Here is an 11,212-nt window from a genome sequence, read left to right on the forward strand (position 1 = left end):
GGACCGAAAGACCGGAAAGTTTTTAAATGCAAAACCAACAGAGACAAACTTCCACCTGACATTGTCTCATGGAGGTGAACAAAACAGAAATGGGGTCAAGATGGTAATTCTTAATTTGCCTTCAACGTTACAACTACAGGAAAAACTGTGAAAATCATAGAAATATAAAATGTGTTTGCCGGAATGGCATGTTGCCTTCAAGAAACTACGACTAAAGGATAACAGTGCTAACATAAGCTAACTACAGATTAGTAACAACAAACTGGATACAACAATAACTGCACAGTTACTACACCATTAAAGCTATCTTACCATACACACACCTCCGAATGTGTATTAAAGGGATTATCTCAGAGTAGGCTACTAACACATATTTATGGAGCAGTTTCTGCACTTTATTTTTACTTTATGGAAAACAGTATCGCATGTTACAAACTGTAGCTCAAATAATAGTTATCTTGCAAGTTATTTAGCTGGTTATCTTATAATAGCCTCTGTTCCTCAGTTTTGTGTCTACTTAAGCCTCTTTTGTGAGATATACATTTGTCCAAAACCAAATAAATAGAAATAAATAAAGAAAGATGTTTCAATAGGTTTACATATGTGTTGGTGATACATTGGGTGTAACTAGATATCGCGGTCAAACAACAACATAGGATGTTGGCGGAAGCTTAATTTTCCGCGTGGAATATATCAGGCATGTTTGGAATTCGGTAGTTAAAACCGTGTGGGGAACGCGGAACTGTAATCTTCACAGCTGATGCAGAAACTATAATCACTCTCACGTTAAAGTTTCTTCTGTTCTGCCAGATTCTTAGGGAAAAAACACACACACAAAACTGAGTCACGCATTTTAATATGGACGAGCTTATTAACTTCCACGCCAGGACCTTGATAAATCAGCTTAGTAGATGCCATAGTGTCTACACTGCTCCTAAGGTCAGTGTGTCATGAACCCCCGGTGGTTTCTTGAGGTATTGCAGCCATAAACCATTACGTTGCAACAATCTAACCCCTTTATTAAATAATTGATATGGTATTCATTGTTAATTACAATTGTAAGTTGCCGTAAAACTCTGAGCAATTTGATGTAGATAGTTTCACAACTACATTTTACAACGATATTTTAGAGAGTCTATAGATAAACTATTAAATGTTCTGCAGATTTGTTGTCGTTTTTTAAGTCGCCTCACACACGTGCTGTGCTTTGATATACTTGTATCTCTTTTATGCCCGGTACTGAATATAACAGCTTTGAACAATACGACACACTGATCATTAAATTACAGTAACTATTGCTGTGGAAATAACTCCAGCAAACATATGTATGAAACATTTGCTGAAAGAAAGAAAGAAAGAAAGAAAGAAAGAAAACTGCAGCCCAGGAGTAAACTAGTCCAGTCTTCCAGGCAGGATATAGGCTAAGGTTGACCACAGAGACTTTGGCCTATGAGAGCTGTGTAGCTAAGCGGTCAGTAGTACATCACAGGAGACAGATGGTGTGGCTTTCAGACTCTAAGCCCCCGTGGCTGTCTCTGTTCATGGTCAGCCATTTTGTTGACCAGTTGAAAGGAGGACACAGTGTTAATGTCAGAGAGGAGAACAAGACTAGCTCTCATATTCTGTTTTTAAAACATATCTAATCTATACACGAAAAAAATGTGTTATTTGTTTCACTTTCTATTCTTTTATTGCTAAATCATTGTCACCCCCTTTGGTTTAGCATACTCTGACCTCGAACCCAAGTTGTAAACCGGTCTGTGTAGTTGGAGGGTATTAGGTTAGACACGAACTGAGGCAAAGGGCGCCAATGAGAACAAAGAAGGGGCGGATTTAAAGTTTAAAAGCTGTGTAGAGACGTTCACGCTGACCCATCTAAAATTACTTCGCGCGCAATTCCAACCAATCATCAAAGTCGTCAAAGACTGATTATGCAGATAAGCATGATCTATTTGAATGGCACTGTCCTCCGCCGCTTACTATTCGGAAAATAACAATTGACCAATCACGATATAGCAAAGGCGGGATTTGTTAGAGGGGGTTGGGTGCGAAGTATCATGGAGGATCAGTCAGGGAACCGTAGCCATTGAAGAAAGCTGAGCTGTCGGTCTGCGCTGTGGAGTTTCAGTTATTTTGTAATTTCAGTAAACAGGTCTTTATCCTGTCTGTTTGATATTCTGCTAAAATGGAAATGAAGAAGAGGATCAGTTTAGAGCTGAGGAACAGAAGTCCAGAAGAGGTAAGGTTTTTATTTGCATTTAATTATTTATTTTTCAAGAAATGCGAAATGATGTTAGTTCGCAACCTGTCCACCCAGTAGAGTCGGAATGCTTGCGAAGCCCCACTCTGTGGTGTGTAGACCACATGGGCACATGAAAGGATGCAAGTTGGATACGTTCTCCAGGTAGCAGTTTCACGATCATAGATCTTGTGGGTGGATATGGCTGAGAGATTGCGTTATTAACCATATACACCAAGAATTCCAAAGTGATAGGAAACAACCTATCTTTAGCTAGGCAAACTGTAGTCGGAATCTCTTGTGAACTCGTTACACTGTCCTCCCCCCAGTAATCGCAATCCATACAAGAGCAGTCGAAGTGACAGAGGCGCTACACATAGACAAAAAAAGAAATAAGAATGTCGCCCCAATTTATTCTAAGCTTGTCCACATAATACGGATAACCTAGAAATCTAATATAATCGCTCAAACCGTTACATCTAGGGATACTTGAGTGTTTCGTCATGCTATCTGGATCATTAAAATGTCCGCGGTTAGGCTACTGTAAATATGAATAATGAAAACATTTTAATGTCGACGACTTCGAGCAGTTTAATGTATCGCCACCGAATTTCCTCGACATATATTAGTCTCAAAGTACTCGTTCAAAACACTGTGGGCGGAAATAATCGAAAAAAGTTTATTGTAGCTGCGTAACGCGGCTACAGTTTTAAGAATGCTTTATCTTGCAGTCGAGGTGTTTCGTCTGTCAGGCGGACATCTTACCCTCTAGTCGGACAACTTCGACATTAAGAATGCTATCTGTGTTTAATCTCATTCATCAAAACTACACAAACGTATTTGATCAAGTGAAAGCGCATAATGAGCGAATTTCATTGTGAACGTTGGCGACAAATAACGTAGCTGAATCTGAGTGTGTTCGCACTGAGCTGCGCGCTAACTGCTTGAGTTCAAGAGTGTGTAGTGGGTTTGTGTACAGAGCGCTGTTAAATTCTTGCTCTGAAGGGCGGGGAGTGGAAGTCATTTTGTGGCATCAGTACCGTAAAATGATCACGAACGCGGTGGTCTTATCTGGTACTTTAACATTGTTAAATCGATTAATGCTTTGTTTTCCCTCGTCGAATGTGATTTAAACGATCAGTTTGAGCACGAATGCTTTGTTGCTGATCTTGAAATCCGTCGTTAAATGGAGTCCTCAGAGGACAAGTTGCCATTTCCCTCCATGCTTCCACAAACGATGGCGTGATTATGTAACGCAATGACATAGTAGCATCTCATAAATGACTATGCCAAACTTTTTTCCCAATAAAACTACATTAAGCAAGTAAAATCCATCATGTATTTTTAACCGCTGGTCTTCCTTTTCTGAATTGAAGGAATGTGCCAGATGGCGAGGGGGCAAAACCCCCTCCCATTCCCAAAGATTAAAGTGGCCTAAACCTCAGACTGTGTGACTCGCGTTTGTCCGAATACTTGCCAAATTAGTTTATCTTTTACTATTGTTGTCCTTTAAATAGCAATATAAAGAAGCAACCGTTAAATATTTATACCATCGTCGGAGAGGAAATTCAGACTGGACGCGCCACCATAAAACTCGCGCGCTCATGCATAATCCGAGCACACTCGTTTGTGTAACCTCCCACATTACACGCAAATATTTACCTTGTCTTATATAACTAATTTACTATTTTGTGGACACTAGCTGTTCGGTAAGTTTCATTTGTGCTAAGATTGGCCGAATACAGTAAAAACTTAGTAAAAGCATCAACGCTCGTCTTCGACACCGTTTAAACCGGCGACCACGAATGAATCGAGACGAGTGACTAGCCTCTTATAACTTTGCCTGAGATCAGTAGCGTAACTCACGTGTACGCCTTCTCTGAAAGGCATTCTTTACTGTCAGTAAACAAACCCTCTCGTAGAGTTTATAAAAACGTTTGTGTCCTGTTTTTAAATGTAGTTTGTCGGAGTTTCGGAATCTGCTTGTGAAAAAAATGTGCTATCTAGCTCAGAAAAACGAAAGAAAACCGAACCATTTTCACTTTTAATTTCCCTGCTCAAATATCATCCCCTTCTAAACACAAGCTAGTTTAACAAACGTATAACAAATGCAATATAACACATGCGTTACAGAGTAACCATTACGATACACATGTACCTTAAGTGCATTTTTAAAGATTCGGGGGGGGGAAAAAGATGTATTCAGGCTAAACCACAATAATGCTTTAAGGTCCTAATTGTTGTCTGGTATCAAGAGAGTAGACACAGCATCACTGAATATAACAAAGTCTGTTTGTCTTCTGCTCTTCCCAGGTAGCGGAGCTGGTAGTTGATAATTGTCGTTCCAGTGATGGTGAGGTGGAAGGCCTGACAGATGACTTTAAGGAGCTGGAGTTTCTTAGCATGGTCAACGTGGGTCTCACCTCCCTAGCTAAACTGCCTTCGCTGCCCAAACTGCGAAAGGTCAGTAATGAGACAACTAGGATCAGCATGGGACGCCCAGTCCAACTCAAGATTATGTGAAATTCCAGGAAAGCCTGTTCGAGGATCAGTTTTTATGTTTTCAGCCTATCTGTTGGAAACATAAAGCAAATATCGAATATTTAGTGTTCTTATTGACCTGACCAAACCATCTATCATACCAGGCTGGCACCATTACTGCATATGTAATTATGACATTATTATTGTTTTACCAGAGGATGGTTATGTGACTTTTACTGTGACAGTTAGCTAAAAAAAAATTTACCAGCTTTTCACAGTCAGTTTCTGTTCCTATGAACTCACAATAGAAATGTGTTCTGTTCAGAATGTTAAATATACCACTGGTAGGGTGCTAATCTGTTGAAACGTCAGATAGCATTGCTAACCCTGGCATTATAACCCACAGCTGGAGCTGAGCGACAACAACATCTCAGGCGGTTTGGAGACACTCGCGGAGAAATGTCCCAACTTAACGTACCTGAACCTGAGTGGCAACAAGATCAAAGAGCTGAGCACGGTGGAGGCTCTTGTGAGTGTCTGCCGTAATAATAATACCTCTAGACTTTATCATCATCATTATTATCATCATCATCATCATTATTATTTTTGTTATTATTATTATTATTGTTATTATTATTATTATTATGCAGTTATGTTTGACGTCTGGGCCGTCTGATTTAATTTCGCAGCAAAATCTGAAGAACCTGAAGAGCTTGGACCTCTTTAACTGTGAGATCACCACGTTGGAGGAGTACCGCGAGAGCATCTTCGAGCTGTTACCACAGGTCACCTACCTGGATGGGTTCGATGCGGAGGACAACGAGGCGCCTGACTCTGAGGCGGACGACGATGGTAAGCGAAGGGTTTTGAGGTCGTTCCCCTCGGTTCGCCGAAGAGATGACTGTTAAAACCACGCGATCAGGCACAATCACACTTCCATTTCGTGTTAAATTAAACCGCTCTTCGCGGGGCGCTCTGGTTAGGAGTGCGTTGTGTTCATTCGCTGTTTTGACCGCATTTAAAAAAACGCCTGCGCTCACATAAAGGAGAACTCCCCTCTAAAATGCGCTCATGAGAGAAACAGAGACCAACAAGATTGCCCGCACAAAAAAAATGAACCTTTAAAGTTGTGTTTTTACCCGCGCTGTTCCTGGAGACTCACTGCACTGCTCATCCAGAGTCTCTTTCTTCTCAAACACACCTGACTCCAAACATCAGCTGATTAACTAGTGCCCTGTGAACTGAATCAGGTGCGTGAGAGAGGGGAGGGATGTGACATGTGCAGAGCTGTGGGTTCCTGGTTGGAGGAATAAATAATCACAGCTCTATGGAAGTGTTGGGGTGTAACTGGATACATCACTGTCTTAGTATGTTAGATTGAGTCTGCATGACTGTTTGGTCATGATGGGAAGTGATAGTCATGTGACAGCGAGTGTTGTCTAAGTTGTTCATAGTTATTACACTCATAGAAAGTCACCTACATGGATACTTAAAGGTCACACATGTCATCATAACATGTTAAGAACTACTGTCGCTGTCCTCCGTTCAAAACACACACACACACACACCAGTCATTTTAACGATAATATTGTTTTGGTCTTGTATGCATCAGTAATGAACATACTCTGCGATATATATTAGTTCATGGACGTTGTTTCAACTGAAACTCAATTCTTTGCCAAACAGATGATGATGAAGATGGTGAAGAGGGAGCTGGACCTCAGGGTGACTATGATGAGGAGGACGAGGATGAGGAAGGCTCAGAAGGTGGCGAGGAGGTTGGGCTGTCTTACCTCATGAAAGAGGGAATACAGGTGGGTAGCCGGGGGCAGCATTCTGAATGGACAGTCATATTTTTTTCCCTCGTCATTTCTAGACAGTTTTAAGAACTTGTGCTGTTGAATCCTCTCCCAAACAGGATGAAGAGGATGATGATGATTATGTAGAAGAGGAAGAAGAGGAAGAAGGAGAGGGTAAGGATTTCAGGATAGGAATTTAAACTGAATAATCGGTTCTCTTATCTAGCAACAAGAACGTATTTGATGGGTAGAGATATCTAAAAAAAATCTTCTCTGTTCATTCAGAAAAATCTAAGAAATCTATCCATTCAGAAAGTCTTTTGCTAGCTCCTAATTTTTATATATGAATCCGTATCACATGCTGGAACAGACAAGATTGTTTCATTTTGACTGACTGGCTGTGAACAGATGGATGTCTGTGATGCTGATATATGTCAGTCATTTTGAATTTGCCAATAATTTGAGGCCTATGTGGTTTCAAAATGTGTGGTTGGCTGAGGGATGACTGGTATTGATTAATTGAATCAGGGTGAGTTGTTTGTGTGGGTCTGAATGTCTGTCCAGCCTTAATCAGAAATTGAACCTAGAGGTGTATTCTCTTGGATGTACAATTACAGCCTAAATTACCAACACACTACACAACATAGACATTGTATTAAAAATCACCCAGGTAATGAACCATGTGTTATCAAAAATAAGATGAACTATATTTCTTCTTAAGATGAATAGCTCAGCTTTTTTTTCCTCTCAAAAATGGCAAAAGAAAAAAAGAACTAAAACACTTTACTAAGTATTTATAGAAATATTTTAAAACTATGACTAGAATGGATTGTGTGTCTGTTGGAAGCGCCACACATTTTGAAGGTTTGCGAGTCAGAGAAAAGCCCATGGATCATGCCGGAGAGTGACAGAACTTGGCTGACTGTCAACCCCATCAGTTCTCCAAATTTACGACTTTTAGACGCGAGCTCCAAACCAAGGCGCTGAAAAAGCTCTTAAAAACACATTAAAATGAGTTTTTTAAATGCCGCTTGCACTTAGATTAGTAATGGTTACTACTGCGTGATTAACTGGAAACAGAACTCTTTGACAGCATAAACCAAGTGCTGGTTTAGCATGTACGCAAGAGTGCATATTCAAAAAAGAACCTTATGCCTACTGTAAAGGAAGGTGTTGGGATTGTTACTATGGGAGTGATTTGGTCCCACTGGTCCTGTGGCCCTTGCTGACGTTAGTTGGATTGTGAACTCTACCAGAGACGAAGACAATTAACTCCAAAATCTGATAACTGTCGCCTGCAGCCTGAAATCTTACTGCTGCCCCGTCTTCCCGCCAAAGCAGTGACCTGAAATACAGATCAGAGTCCACAAAGCAACAGATAAATGACCCTTAAGTTCAACAAAGATCACAAAATAGACCAGTGCAGATATTAATTTTTTACAAACATTTTTATTAAAAGTTTCAGAAGTGGCCCTGTTCGGTATCTGTGATCGTGGAAGGTTCATAGTTACCTCTCTAACTGCTCACCTTTTTTCAGTTTGGGACTCAGTGAATTCATTAACAAAAATTCCTGAGATATCCAACATGCTTTGATAATATGCTGACAATAAAACAACAATGTTGAAATATCGTATAGCCATTGCAACATTTTTTTAAACATGTTGAGAAACACATACAGAATCTGGTTCTGGTGTCGAGTTATTTTCGTGTGTGTTGGGTTTCGTGCGAGCGTACAGTCAGAACAGCGTTATTTTGTGTCTTTTACGTGAACTCTCTCTCTCTCTCTCTTTTTTTTGTTTGTCTGTTCCTCTGCGCAGAAGAGGCGGAGGAAGACGGCGGAGAACGAGGGGAGAAACGAAAGCGAGCCGCCGAGGACGAGGGAGAGGACGATGATGAAGACGATGACTAGGCCCTGCACGCGAGGTGCCATGGAAACCAGATCCAAGCTCTGTAGAGCAACCATGGAAACGAGCGTGATCTTTCAGATTGTTTTTGGGTTTTTTTGTTTGTTTGTTTGTTTTTTTGTTTCGTTTTTTTTTTTTTCTTTTTGTATACCATAGATATATCACTGTAGAAGCTAAATGTTTTCTTTTTGATAAATACATATGATATACTATATAAAAGGGGGTTTTATTGATAATTCACTGATAACCATTCCAAGTTTTATTTCTCAACCCCTAAATAATCTTGCCAGTGGTAGAACGGAGGGGTTGGGGGTGGGCTGAGGAGGTGGGGTGGGGGGTGGGGGTTGGGGGGGGGTGGAGGGATGGGGCAGGGTTTGGGGATTGTTGTACCCAAAACTGTTTAAACAACAGTCCATTCACATCTAGACTTGTCATCCAAGGCACAAAAAAAAAAAGAAAAGAAAAGAAAAATACACGAGGTTTGTGGTGACAGAGAAGTCGAGTTTGTCCGCTCTCCAGCCCATGTTTCAATAGCCTTCACTGACTTAAACCAAGACCTCTGCAGGGAGGTTGAAAGTCTAGCCTGCTCCTCATCTACCTCTCCAGGCTGTGGTTCAGCCCACTATGGAGCAGTGAGCCAATCATCTCCAGCCATCTGGCCCCTGTGTCCTAGGAACGTCCAATCCCCACAGGGATGCAGCAGGACAGCTTGCCATCTCTTCAACGTCTCTTCACTCCCTGGTGCTTTTTTTTTTTTTTCCCCAAACAAGGGGGCTCCACTTAGCTTTAGAAAAGCTTACCTTTCATAGATTATACATGTCCACGTAGACCCTTCACACCATATGTGAGCCCATGAATTTAAAAAAAAAAAATGTGATTTATGTAAATGTGATGTAAATGAATTGGTTAGATTGGGGGTGGGGTGTTGGAATACAGTTAGGTTCAGATCGATTACGGTGTTGATCCTCTCTCGTCACAGTCTGCGGGGATTCTGGAAAACAAAAGTTTTTTTGTAGACCTTTTAGACTCAGGCATGTATGATACAACGCATTAGCATTGCGCTAGCACTAACAAGGAAGCAATCTGCTGGGATTCATTTTCTTTTTCAGGACTGACTATAGCAACTGTTTTAAAAAAAAAACAACAACAACAACAACAACACAGGGATGATCAGCTCGACTTAAAAGCAGTTTTTTTTTGCAGATTAACCTAAAAAAAAAAAAAAAAAAACAGGAAAAAAAAAAAAAATCAGAAATTTGAAGCACAATTTAATTTAATTGTATCAAGACAAAGAAATCCTCTCACGTAAGAGAACAAAAAAAAAAAAAAGTTGCCGTGAAAAATTGTGCTCGGTTTCAGAGGAGGGGCATTGGTGAAAACATCATAGGTAAAACACAAGGTTAACTGCTTTTCTGTCGGATTAAATCGCACCCTCCAGAACCTTTATACCTTTGTCTAGTTGTGGAAACAGATTAGTGTCCTCCTTTTTGGGGGCATTTTACTAAGTGAGAATTTAAATCTATTGTTCGTATGGCAATATGTAAATAGTGTTTGTTCCGACAGTCCAGTGTTTCTTGTGTGTGTTTTCAACTAAATATTTCTGGTCAGTTGTTTTAATACAGAGCAGAGGTAAGAGGGGTTTTAACTCCCTGTACACGTTTGGTAGGCCATTTTCTTTTCAGTACTTGGCTGTTGTGAGAGTGTTGTATTTGGCTATTTTCTTTTTTGTTTGTTTGTTTGTTTGTGTGTGTGTGTGTGTGCTGTTAACCTCATCAGAGGTCTTGTTTATTTTGTTTTGTTTTTGGTTTGTTGTTTTCTCTCTCTCCCTCTCTCTCTCTCTCTCTCTCTCTCTTTTTCTGTCTTTTTTTCTTTTGGAAGAAAATAATAAAGAGGAAAAATGACATGCTTTGAAATGACTGACTTACAAACACCACATTCTGCAGGTATTCTGAATAAGAAGGTCTTTGAATCAAACCTTTCCTTCATAGACACAAGATAAGCAGAAATGTAACTCTGCCTTTATGTTATGTTCACACCTATCCGAGTTCTTACAGTAATCCACTTCGTCCAAATTTGTGCGACCATATTTGGGGTTTATATCCATCAACACCAAGTGGATTGAATTTTGGCAAACTTAAATATGTTATAATTTAGTGATGCACGTTTACAAAGCTAAACAGACCTGTTAAGATGGCGTGAAGAGCTTGTCGTTCTGCATTACAATTGATCAGTCGCTTCCCACTACCATGCACGCTCGCACGCACACACACACACACTTCGCTGTAGGCCTTTACACTGTCGACTAAATGCCTTCTTAGGTTTTAAAAACAAACAAATACGGAGTATCCTTGGAGACACGTAACGTGACCCCAAAAGATCTTAAGTGGCTCAGTTGCGTGAGTTACAGTTTTCCCCCTCTGCTAGCAGGCTGCTTAATGTGTTTAATTTTATACAGGCTGGCCATCTGCAAAGCCTTGTACTCAGCTCATTAATAATTCATGAACTACACGGGTTTTGGACTACAAAGCACACTGGAGAGGGGTGGGGCCTCTCTTAAACATGGCAGAGCAGAGCAGATATGGTTGCCGTGGAGCGTCATTGATAATTCATAAGTCAGGAATTAGCTTACATGTAAGAGCCAATCAGGATTGCTGTAGAGCATGTCAGGGGTGGAGCGACATCTTATTAGTAATTAATGAGGGAGTAGCTTGCATTGTAGTGCACTTAACTTTAAAGAAATAAGGTCATTGGAACTTACAGAACACGATTTTTTCCTGTCTTACTGAACA

The 11,212-nt window shown here is 40.4% G+C and overlaps 1 protein-coding gene across 6 annotated transcripts; it reads left to right on the plus strand.

Annotated features, from left to right (window-relative positions):
- Positions 1 to 2,095: 2,095 nt before the first annotated feature.
- anp32e (acidic (leucine-rich) nuclear phosphoprotein 32 family, member E) lies at positions 2,096 to 8,734 on the plus strand. Of its 6 annotated transcripts, none has more exons than XM_030788817.1 (7): positions 2,096 to 2,239; positions 4,553 to 4,702; positions 5,127 to 5,249; positions 5,410 to 5,572; positions 6,407 to 6,538; positions 6,646 to 6,693; positions 8,361 to 8,734. In XM_030788817.1, exons 1-7 carry the CDS (start codon positions 2,186 to 2,188, stop codon positions 8,426 to 8,428), a joined length of 738 nt encoding a protein of 245 aa, XP_030644677.1. In that variant the 5' UTR covers positions 2,096 to 2,185; the 3' UTR covers positions 8,429 to 8,734. The 6 variants fall into 6 exon arrangements, with proteins under 6 accessions (XP_030644677.1, XP_030644671.1, XP_030644674.1 ...); XM_030788811.1 differs by having other exon boundaries at positions 6,407 to 6,534; positions 6,639 to 6,693; positions 8,337 to 8,734; XM_030788814.1 differs by having other exon boundaries at positions 6,407 to 6,534; positions 6,639 to 6,693; positions 8,340 to 8,734.
- The last annotated feature ends 2,478 nt before the right edge of the window (positions 8,735 to 11,212 follow it).

Source organism: Chanos chanos, chromosome 12 (genome assembly GCF_902362185.1).
Source record: "Chanos chanos chromosome 12, fChaCha1.1, whole genome shotgun sequence".
In the NCBI taxonomy this organism is placed as follows: domain Eukaryota; kingdom Metazoa; phylum Chordata; class Actinopteri; order Gonorynchiformes; family Chanidae; genus Chanos; species Chanos chanos.